Here is a 12,118-nt window from a genome sequence, read left to right as displayed (position 1 = left end):
TCACCCCCAGCGAGCCAGGGAAGCCCTCGCAAACACGGCAGTTTGATACGGAGCAGTCACTGCGGGGATATAAAGGTGAACAGCCTAAAGCACACCTGAATTGTTTAAGCACGATGAGGCCCAGACTAATGACACGTTTTTGATGACATTTTGCCTTTGAAATGTCAGATTTTTTGTGATGTTTGGAGGACTCATTAAAAAAGTGAGAGTGCACCATTTGGATTTTTCTCAGTGGCATCTTAGATGATGCACGAGAAAGCAGCAGTTTTGTGTGATTTCAGGCAGACGTTTCAGCCTGCTGGTTGTCCCCACAGGCACCTGAGGGAGAGAACACAAAACACAACAGTCCTGACAGAGCTGTTCATCTGCACCGCAAGGAAACGTGCAAATAACTCACTGCAATTACTCTAACCAAGACATTTCAGACAAAGAAAACCGACAGCAAAAAGGGCCGTGTCCCGGTTGCTGATGCGCGACGAGCAGAAGGCTTGAGCAGACACCACAGATCTCGGATGTCCTGGATGCACAAATAAGCCCAAGAATTCAGTTTCCTACTCTGTTGTTAAAGTCCCTGAGTTTTTTGCTTTAATCCTGTTTGGTAACGAGACAGCAAGGGAAAACCGTCCTGGGGGAAGCCACATTCAGGATCCAGCCTTGGGATGTTTTAGATGTTTCAGGCAGCACCTGTTGCCCCCTAGCAGAGCTCAGGGCTGTGCAGAACTGCCTGCCCGAGAGCCGAGCGGAACGCATCGGGATGGTGCTGAGCCCCAGCGTGTTCAGTGCCGCCGCTCCAGAGCTGGGGCTGGAGAGGGCTTGGCCATCGCTGCCCAGCTCGCCGCCTGACCCTTCAGCTGCCCGTCAGCACCAGAGGGTTCATCAAAGACAGGAAGACATCAAAGAACTCAAGGAGCTCAGTTTATTTAGTTTATCAAAAGTTTATATAAATATCTTCAGAGGGAACAGGAGTTTGACACAAGCGTTTTTCAGTCATGCAAAAGATAACACTGACATGAAAGCTGCAGCTAGACAAAGTCAGACAGCAATAGTATACAATTAAAGGAAAGAGGGTCATTCAATATACGTTGCACGGCCTTAACTCCCAGTATTTGGCAGAGAATAATGTGGAGAATTGAGTTTTGTTTTAGCACCTTTTGATGCACAGGAGGCCTGAACGCACTGAGTCCAACCCCATGTCGGGCTACAAAGGTTCAACTGAACATTAACCAACATTTTCATAAGCTACACGTGTCTAAATGGCAACTGAAATTATTCTATATAGGCATGCAAAATTATGTTTCTGTATCAGTGATCAACTACACAAAACCCTGGGTAGATGCATACAGAAGTGTGCTTTGTTCATCAACAGGCAGATACCTGCACTAATTTGCAACTCTGAGCCTATTATACATTCCTCCCCCACAACTGCTGTCTTTATAAAGGAAGGAACCGCACATCCCCATCGTGGAGGGACCACTGTTCTCTAAAGCTTCAAGGTTCTCCAGTCAACACAAGCACAGGTGGGAAGGACCAAGTCCCGGCTGGGAGGGCTTTGAGCAGTTCTCAGCATCTCTGAGCATGGCTTTTTAAAAGGAGCTGTCAGTTAATATCTGCCACACTTGAGAAATCCAGAGACTTTCCAAAAAATGACATGAAAAGTTGCTGTAAAAGAGAAACCTGCACCGAGCTCCTCCCTCCCTTGTGAGCAGCGGGGTTGAATTCATCCCCGTTCCACCCCTCTGCGAGGACTTGTTGCCATCTAGTGGGTTATAAAGGACAAAAGGCGTGTGGTCCCTGGACACAGCGCACACCACCAGATGGAGCATTCCCAAAGCATTCCCAACTCCCGTTATTTTAGTGTCCACCAGCTCAGAAGTGCAGTGAAACCGCAGAGGATTTCCCCAGCTGCCCTGGGTTCCACGAGGAATCCCGGGCTATAGATTTCCAAGTGTCATCCTGAGACACTCGAGAGATGCTTTCATGTCAACATAATTTACCAGCGCCTCAGGGGTTCGTCACTAACGTACAGGCAGAGTTCACAGCTGTCCCTGATGTAACTCTGGTGGAGAAAGATCTCAGGCGACCCATGTTCTGCTGGTGTAGCCAGGGATGTGCAGCCCCGGTCTGTGCTGCCCGTGCGAGAAGGACCTAAACAACCAGCAGATACGGAATCCTGCCCTCCGCGAGGAAGCACTCGCTCCTAAACTTCCTCGAGTCTCCACCATGAGGTATGACTTTATCTCTTTCAATTAACTCATAATAAGAAATTCCACCTCGTCACACGTGGCAAGAAAAGGGGTACTTACTGCCCATGGAGTTCATAGGAAGGACAGGAGAAGAGGAACTCATCTGCTCCACATCTGCAGCTAACGAGAAAGCGAGAATAAGAAAGTTGTGGTGTGCATGTTACCGAAGTCTTTAATTTTGAACACCTTCATTTACATCTGAATTGACTCTGCCTATCTTTGATCATCCGAGGAAGCTGCTTTGAGCAGCAGTTAAATTAACACAGTTGTCCTTTCCTCTGCTAGGATATTTCCATTGCATGCACGTTATCTGCAGCTCTGCGTTTCCGCGCAGTCATAGTCTGTGTCTTGTGGTGGTTTAAGAACATCAGTTCAGAACCACCTACAGCACAAAGAAATTCTGCATTAGATCAGCTTTAAACTGTGTACAGCACCAACGTGTAAGCGGAGCCTTACTGTGGGATGAAAGGACCCACCTCCGGTCTCTGTCCAGGGCACCTTCCAAAGGTTCCCGACAGGAAGGGAGCTCCCCTTCCAAAGGTACACAAAGCACTGGCGTTTGATCTGAAGCAGTTAACAGAAACAAGTGTCCTAATACAGACACTCCAAAAGCTTCATTTTCAAACAGCCAAAAGATCCGAATGAACTGCCGGGTGTCCTTTGCATTTTGGGAAGGGTACAGCTTTCCAGGACCCACAGCAGGAAAGAAGTGGCCCAAACCAGGGCTGGTTTTACCCTAAAATTAGGTTAAAACAAAGAACATGTTCTTCAGGGCTTGATCTCTCTCTCAAGAAACCGCATTCACTCTGACCACACCACCACAGACGCCCAAGTCAAACAAACCCATCTCCATCCTCATCACTTTGATTCTGATGGATACCACATAATTATATATTGCATAATTCTCACTTAGCTGTAAGACCCGAGAAATACTCACTGCCGGTTTACACTCCCGACCACAGAACGCAGTCCCATTTACAGGCGTTCCACACTCTTACAGTCCCGTCTCGCAGAGCCGGCAGCTCCCCGCACGCTGCTACCGGCAACGGCAAAGTTCTGCTCCAAGGAGGGGAACCACAAACACACAGCAACGCTTGAGCAGAGCTTTTTTACAGAACGTGAGAAGCAGACGCAGCACCACGTGTACGTTAACGTCCTCCTGCCGTGCCTCTGCCCCGGAGCCGGCTCGGCGCGGCTGCGCACAGCCACCAGCTTCAGTTAAACACGTGAAACACCACCGCAAGCACGATGGTTACATCCGGAAATGCCCTGGGTTATCCCTATCCTATTCCCCATTCCATCTTCTGCCCAGAACATCGCTATCGGTCCTAATCTCGCTTGGCTTTCCCTTGCAGGTCTCGCACGAGCATTCCGAAAGCCGCATGCAGCGTGCTTGGCTGCAGCACTTCCAGTGCTCTGGAGAACTCCTTGGCTCTCTGATCTGCTCACAATAAAAACGGGGTTTGCATCTTCCTATTTTCCACCTTATTACTATACTGTCCCTGACGTGGGAATTGCTGACCCTCTGAAAGCGCCCGCGGGTCACACACCATACACATCTTTATAAGTAGCAAAAGGTCCTTCCCAAGCAGCGCAGCAGTCTCAGATACCTGGAAAGGGTCTTGTATTTTTATTTTCTTATTTAAAGCGACATACGTGTTCACAGACAGCCAAAATAACCCAAAATAGAAGTGCGGCACTAAAGCTACTTTTATTCTTCTGAGAGCGGTAAGATTCAGCCGGTGTGAACATCAGTACTGAGCACGACTCGGCTTTCAGAAAGGTTGAAGTCACAGATCAGCAGATGGTCACTCAAAGGTTACCTGCTGCTCTCCAGCAAAGAGAGGTCAACTGCCCGGCCGGACAGATGGCAGCGAGGCGCTGCGCAGCCGCCCACGCCGCCCCGGAGGCCACCGCGCCACCGCGGCCACTCCGGGCGGTAAAGCTACACCTGCAAACATCTGGAATGGCTCATCGAGTGTCATTCGCAAAGCAACCAAATGACCGATGCCTTCTGAAGAGAAATCTCAGTGGAATGCACTTGAAGAGAGCCAGGGCAAGCTTGTAAACTCCTACAACTATAGATTATTCACTAGAACGCCACATTAAAGGTTATGGACAGAAGTGCAACAATATTTCCCAGCTACGCTTGGAAAGTATAATTTCAGCTCATGCTTGAAATTGTATATTTTGATCACTATCTGTCATATGTTCGCTGTGGTCGTGGCCGTCCAAGTTCGATGTGAGCAGCACTGCCTCCGTGTCCTGTTGAGGACTGCTGGAAGCCGAGCGGTGCCGAGCCCAGCCTGGCCGAGAGCCCACGAACCGCCTGGACGTGGATCGGAGCAGCAGCAACACCTCTGCTGTTGGCAGAGGAGTACTTGCAACCTGTTCATCCCAAAATCATACTTTTAGTCAAGTATATAAAAGTATAAATATTTCTCTTATAATTTGCCTCGAGTACGTGGATTTTGAAATTTCTCTCAGCGGTGTAAATTAACATTAAAAAACCCCTCAAACAGCTCTTTCTGGCAATGCTGGTTTTGTTCTCTTCCCCGTACCCTGCACCCTCCACTCCAGCCCTTTTCATTTCCATAACTGCACACAAGACAAACTCCTCGGATCACTCCAGCTCAGGGAGGAGAGATGGATTAACAGCAGCTCAGATTTTGGGAGCTGGTTTGCTGTGACAGATGAAAAGGACAAAAGTCCGCTCAGCGCTGAGGAGCAGCTGCTGCCAATACAGCTCCTCACCCTCTGACCTCTCCTCCGCTCGGCCAGTGAACAGTGCCAATTGTTTTCCTGTATTATTTACTGTTTACAAGCTCGGCGTGGCATGAAAGGAATTAATAATTCAGCCTGCGGAGCTGATGACCTTTATTGGGGTACCCCAGCTTGCCAGCAGAAATCAGAGCGAGAAGCTCCCTTGAAGCCACGGGTTTTCTTTAAGGGTTTCTCCCTTTACAGCCTAATTGGCCACCATAACATAAATCAATTATTCCTCCTGTTTTAAGCAACAATGCTACCTATTCTCAACCACTTGATTCCCGGCTTCCCTTGTATCAAGCCAGGCCTTGTTCTTTGACTTTTACAGCTGTATGGTAAACACGACGGCAAGGGCAGCTTGGAGAACTTTGCAGGATGAGGAAGGTTTGGGAACGCTGGCAAAAAGAGGTTCTGCTGGTTTTACCTTCTCTTGACCTTTGCCCTTGTCCCTGTCCACGCTAACGACGGGGGGACACGGGCTGCCCCTAGAAATGAACTTAGCCTGAACCTGGGACACTGCGTTGGACTTTGGAGATGTTGGTGCATGAGGTTCAGTCCCCGTTCTCCAAAGGACGGGAGGTGAAAGGGGGTGCCCTGAGCAAGGGCAGGGACACCCAAGGTCAGCGGAACACACGGATCCAGGGAGCTGCGTCTTCCACAGCTTCTGAGCAGCTGCTGGCCTGCAGACCAAGCACACGCGGCTCTGCTGGGTGAAAACGGGGCTTGCGGGGTTGCAAACAGAAGTACATTTGCATAGCAAAAACATCGGTAACTCAGACAACATTTTAGTAAAGGCTTTCTGAAATACGCATACTAAAAATAGGACTTCTAACCTTAAAATAAGGTAGATGATGTAATGGGATTATAGACCTCTCTCTCTAAAAGCAGGAACTGAGGCACTGGAATCTTCAGGTTCAGATGGTAACACCACCCCAAGACCTTACACCACAATTATACTTTAAACTATTGAATAATTCTGGTTGGAAGGCATCTCTGGGCTCACATCTGCCTCCATTTAACTCTGAAGTGTCCATCAGCCCTTCCCTCCACGTTGCTGAGGTTCTGAACAGCAGCCGTGCCCCAAAGCACAAGGCGGGTGCCATCTGCGCGTCTGATGGGTGCACTCCATCCCATCGCCCGCATGAAGCTGCTCCACAGTACTGCCCCCAAACCGACTGCCGAGGACGACGGCTGACGAAGCGCCCACCGGTGAGGCTCTGAACTCTCGACTGCTGCCCTTTGAACACATACCACGGGTTTTCACCCAAATTTGCCTCGCAGCCCCGTCTGGCTACAAGGATACAGGAGACTGCACCAAAAGCCCTGCTGAAGGTTAAGGTGATGACAGAGGTGCGTTCTCCTCGCTCCAGCATCCAGTCGTTCCACCGCAGGAGGAATGAGGTGGTCAGACGTGATCTCCCCTTGGCAAACCCATGGTGAACGTTCCCAGTTTCCTTCCTGTCGCTTTCCAGTGCCTGGAAACATCTTCCAGGAGGATTTGCTTCACGCTTTCCCCAGGCACTGAGCTGAGGCTGACCAGCCTGCAGTTCCCAGATCGGCTGCTGCTCAGCACAGCCGAGTTAAAGGTGATTCATGGTGCCTTATCAGCTGAATTTTACTATACAGAGACATTCCTCCCCTTTCCCCTACAACGGGTGAGCTCCTCGTCTCACCTCAGCACTGAAAACACACGCTGTTTGGAAAGGGGAGTGGGAAGTTGAGTCACCTCACGATAAACATTCTGAATGACTTTCATGAATGTGGAAAACCACCGCAGTTCCCACTCACCAACACAACGGAAAGGCAACGCTCTCAGCAGTTTAATGTTCCACCCACTCGGATCTCTACCTGCCCGGCGTTCCTCAATCAACACCGCACAGACGTGGTTATTTCAAATGCCTGTTTACATTCCAGTAAAATTCTGTCGGTGTGGTATCTGATTTATTGATGCCATCAAAACTCACGGGATTCCTGAAATGCCTCCTCAGACACAAAAAATCAGAGAGGAACGGAGATGCAAATTGCTGTGGTATCAGCTCCTCTGCGTCCATCAGGGACTGCATTTCCAGGAGCCACCCGTGTCTTCTGGAGAGGAGCGCAGTGCCCCTCCTGCTGCACCGGGAGATGGTTACAGGGTGGTGGGGACAGAGGTTCTCAGAGCCACCACCCGACAGCGCTGCCAGCCAGCTCTCTCCTCTGCGGGGGCTCACCCATTCTGCATCTCAGTTTAGACTCAGGCTACAAGAAGGGAAAGCTCAGCACACAGTCAAGAAGCAAAGCTTTTTAGAAAGTAATTGTGATGATGAGGAAATCCTCCAAGCACTCCTGAAATGACAAGGGACAACTGGGCACAGAGTGCCAGCCCCCAGAAGAGCTCCACGAGGGGCACTGGGTGCTCCCCTAAAGGAGATTAAAACCACATCTCACAAAATCGTCCAGTTTCATTGCCTGGAAATGAGATTTGTGCTAATCTTCCCCCACAGATCAATACTCAAGCGTTTTACAACCTTTTTGGTGACAGAAGTACAGCAGAGCGGGTTTGCCCTCGGTCACAGACAAACGAAGATTTCAGGACACAGCACTGCCCTTTTGCACCACACTCATCTGGTTTTAAAAGGTACCACGTCCTGACCTGACAACCAAAAAGCCCACAAAGTAAATAATAACCAATAGTAGAAATAACATCCAGTCAGAACTGTGTTCTTAATTTGAATTCAGAGCTTCAGTTTGCAGTCTGAACGTTCACACTGGGTGTCCTCTGGATTCTCTCTGCAGCCCTAACTCAATGTAATTACCCTCAATCTTCCCGATAAACCGAATGAGCCGAGACCACCAGGCTGCCCCCATCGTTTTGGGCAATCTAAGGAATTGGCATCAGGGTTTATGCAGCATTCCAGTATCAGCATTCCAGCGCAGCGCTGTCAGGCAGTGAACCAGACCCGCTTCCAGCTTCCAAAGCACCACAGCAGCGGGTTTTGCTACTGCACTGCAGCAGCCGCTTACTCAAACACCTCGACCTGCTCGGCAGACAATGCCTCCCCGCGTGCCATGCCACGGGCACGCAGTCTTTTCCCTACACATGAGACTGTGCATCTTCCGCAGCTGGATACAGGCTGGCTGAACAGCACATCGCCTCCCAGGCTCACCAGACCACTCCAACAGATCAATTGCGTAACCATTGTGTAAATCTGTGGAAATCCTGTATTTACTTTTTGATCACTGATAAAGTGTTGGCCAACACAAGGCACACTAGTGCAGAAAACCCATCTGTTGAGTCTGCTGCAATTACCCACATGAAACAGAACGGATATTATACAAGAGACGCCGCTGATATTTTGAGTTAACATCAGCCAGATTAATACTCATCTGCCAACAAAGAATAGCAGATCGACATACAGAATATGCCAGAAATCATGTTGCAAATCTCTCAGGAGTTCCTAGGGGTGAGTGGTTCTAGATGCCAAGCGGTGCACCGGGCTACAAACACTACTGCACACGGACCTTTCCACCACGCTGCAGGGAAGGGGCCCTTTTAATCCAGCAGCTACAGCGTGCACGACACCGAAATTGGGGTCCTGGAGAGGCACAGACGTGATGAGTCTGAAAATAGCTTTCCCTAACCTCAAGGTTAATGAATGTAACAGCATTTATCTTCAAATTCCCCAGGTGGATGCTGCAGCATCCACAGAGCACAGCAGTCCTCGGGAAGGCGTCACCCAGTGCCGCCCCTGGGACTGTTCCTTCTCTACAAAGCCACGGCGTCGAGGCAGTGGCCATGGGTCGGTCTGAGGCTCCAGACCCGCCAGGGCAGGACAAGCCACTGTGAACACCCCCTTAAAAGCCATTTAACTGTGAACACCCCCCTCAAGACTACAGAGCCAAACCGTGTCCCTCGACAGCGTTAGAGGAACAGAACGAGCCGCTGCAGAGCACTGGCAGAGAATCAGCTCGGACACCTCCACTGAGTTAATAAAGTACAAGAATTCCATGAAACAGCGGCAGATAAGGGCCCAGCAGCTCTGCCCGCTTCCAGCGGCGATGCAGCCTCCCCTCACTCTGCTCCTGCGGCACCTGCCAAGCAATGTTTGTTCTAATGTAATTTCTCTCCCAACTGTCTAAACGCTTAACATCTTCATACCCCCAAATCAGAGACTCTGGAGTTCTCTCTCCTCATCGGAAGTGAATCACTAAATGAGAGCAAGAGCGCTGCCTGCTCGTCCCTCCCCACCGCCCGGCGCTGCCCCTCTCCCAGATGGCCCCGTTCTGCTTGGCCAGCGGTGGGGCCAGCGTTGTCATCCGAGCACCGGCCCCTGCACCCCCACTACTGACCCCGTCCCAGCTCGAAAACAGCTTTACTCAGCCAAGGAGACAACACCCCAGAGTGACCAGCTCCGAGCGAGATGGGAACGGTTCCCATGCTGCCCCGGAGATGGCCAAGCCGGGAACGCCAGCAGGAGCAGCTGCCAGCACTCCTGGGGCAGCTCCACTCCAGCGTCTTCACCAAAATTTAGCTCACGCAAACCCCCCCATTTTCAAGTTATGGATAGTTAAGAAGATATCAGCTTCCCAGGTATAGGGAAAAGACAGGTATATATGTTATGGTTCACACCCATCACAGTTTATGGTTTGATGAGCTACAGGATGTTCTCCTGACTAACAAACAGGACAGCTTTTTTAAGAAGAAGCTTCAAAATTCCTAATAAAGAAGATTCTACCCAAAAAGCAATATCTCAGAAAGAGTCTAAAGAAGGGATTTAACATCATTTTAGACCAGACTACTGCTGAACTAAGAAGCTCAAGGACAGCCACAGCTCCATAAGGAAGCTGCAGAGCTGGAGAGTGCCCTCATGGAGCTGCAGCTCACGGGAATCCTAGATTGGATTGGGTTGGAAGGGACCACGAAGGTCATGCAGTCCAGCAGGAGCAGGGAAAATGATCCCCTCTCAGCAGCAGAGCTGAAGCTGTTGGAAGTCGTACATTTACAGAACAAATAGCTCCGCACCTTCACTGACTATGAAAAAGGAGTTTGTTTCTAAACGCAGGCACTGCATCCGCAGCCGATTCCTCGCCAAGCAGGGCGAGGCGTTACAGAGAGCCTTGAAAGGGAACAAATTCAACTGCCAAGCGGTCAGGTGTGAGCAGGTTTATTCTCCGGTTATTTCTACATACAGCCCACTTCACCTTTTTTGAGACGCATACTGGCCACATTCCACAGGGCCATTCTGTGCCTCAATTACATTCTGATTATTTCTCATTTTCCATGTTCACCCAAGGCTCGTGTCGAACATCCCCAAGAGCGCCGCACACCGCTGCACACCCAGCCCCCGTGCACTCAGAAAAGCCATAAACGGACTTCAAGACAGCTCTAGATTCAAGGTCACTTCAAAGCTTTTAATTACCAACCAGGATTTGGGGATTTTGTCCTTAGCATTAAGAGCAGCGGGCAATCTTATTCATGATGAAGTGTTAACACAGAGACACTGCGGACAAACCATTTCTAGGAGCTGATGCAGCCATCAGCGCCTGCAGCCACATCCCCGCGCTCCAACACTCGCTATGCCCAAGGAACCTCCCCAACCGGCACACACAGGATACACTGGGCCATTCACTGTTATTCCTAAGGTGTTTTACAGAAGGCAGCTGCGCACCAGGAAAATGCACTGAACATTTCACACAAACCACTGAAGTCTTGTCTCATCTTTTCCACGAAGGCAGCACGGAGACGGCTGGCCGTGCCCCGTCCCTGTTACAGGGGGCTGCCCGCGGTTTAAAGCCCATGGGGTGCCTGCTCGGGTGCCGCAGGGACCCCGGAGCCCCTGGTTTAAAGCCCATGGGGTGCCCGCTCGGGTGCTGCAGGGACCCCGGAGCCCCTGGTTTAAAGCCCATGGGGTGCCCGCTCGGGTGCCACAGGGACCCCGGACCCCTGGTTTAAAGCCCATGGGGTACCCGCTCGGGTGCCACAGGGACCCCGGAGCTCCTGCCCACCTGCAGTGATGCCCCAGTAGCAAAGCCAACACGGGAGTGGGGGCACCAAGGGCTCCGACACCGATGCTTCTGGCATCGCACCATGGGGAAACCGGCACTGAGCGTATCTGCAGAGCAGCAGAGCGCTGGGCTCCCGCAGCGACAGCGCGTGTGCCTGTAGCTACTGAAACAACGCAGACAGTGCTGGAACAGCCCAACCCGTGTCAGCCGCACAGCAGCGCGCAGCGGCACCCAGAGCCCCACGCCTCGCGCCGCCTCCAGCGCAGCTCCACGCCGGGGCTTGGCACGGCCAGCAGCTCACAGCCCCGTTTCCTACGGGGCACGCAAGATGTTTTCCTGGCAAAGGAATTCTACCACTCTACTTCCAATTATTCTGCCATAAATATTACGGCATTTCTTCCGTAACAGCTACTGCAGAGGTTTCCACAGAAAGCAGAAAATTCAAAACGGCTCCTGTTCCAATTCATATCTTCTTACCAAAAAGTAAGAATTAAAATAACCCCTACCCACCCGGTACCATGAAATGTCCTACGGATGTTGACAAACACTTCTTATTGGGCAACCTATCTATTAAAAAACAGAGATACAGCTATGAGTCCAAGACAAAAAAAGGGGATGCGCACCCAGAGGCGCATTTCTTCCCCAGTCTCCGTTTGCAATACAAGCTATTTCGAACTTGTTTCATGAAGGAGGTGCACTATTGCGATGTTCTGACCCCCCATCGTGCCGCTGTACCGGCTGCTTACGGAACGTGGGGGTTGGGGAGGAGACAAACCCTTTACCCATCAGCTGCCAAAAGGTAAAGGAAAAACCTTGAAGGAAAACAGCTCAGCATCCCTGGAAACAAAACCTTCATGTCAAGCTTAAGCATTCTGTCCTGTTAACATTAAACTGTTTCCTTCACAGACCGTCCTTTACAAAAGACAAAGTCCTTTACACCAGGGGTGTAAGTTACCGTCGGTGAATAAGGACGCACACCCCGCTCTCCTCTGTCAACACCAAGGGAGATTTTCGGTGGGGCGGCGATCCCCGTTTCCCACATTGCGTGATTGATTACACTCTTCCCCCTTAGAAGAGTCGATTGGTTTCCTGGTGCCAGGGAAATGATGGATGAATATTCCACG

General features: G+C 50.7%; 1 protein-coding gene across 3 annotated transcripts in view; it reads right to left on the bottom strand.

Annotated features, from left to right (window-relative positions):
• NR6A1 (nuclear receptor subfamily 6 group A member 1) overlaps window positions 1–12,118 on the bottom strand; it is an 84,586-nt gene that overhangs the window by 66,888 nt on the left and 5,580 nt on the right. For 2 of the 3 annotated variants that reach the window (XM_054084097.1, XM_054084098.1), the window contains exon 2: window positions 2,304–2,363. The exons of the other annotated variant lie outside the window; for it this stretch is intronic. In XM_054084097.1, coding sequence (XP_053940072.1) covers window positions 2,304–2,363 — 60 coding nt within the window. The remainder of the gene's footprint in view (window positions 1–2,303; window positions 2,364–12,118) is intronic. 3 annotated transcript variants of the gene reach the window in all.

Source organism: Cuculus canorus, chromosome 19, assembly GCF_017976375.1.
Source record: "Cuculus canorus isolate bCucCan1 chromosome 19, bCucCan1.pri, whole genome shotgun sequence".
NCBI classification, from domain to species: domain Eukaryota; kingdom Metazoa; phylum Chordata; class Aves; order Cuculiformes; family Cuculidae; genus Cuculus; species Cuculus canorus.
The sequence above is the reverse complement of the archived record's forward strand: the minus strand, read 5'-3'. Positions and strand labels throughout refer to the sequence as shown.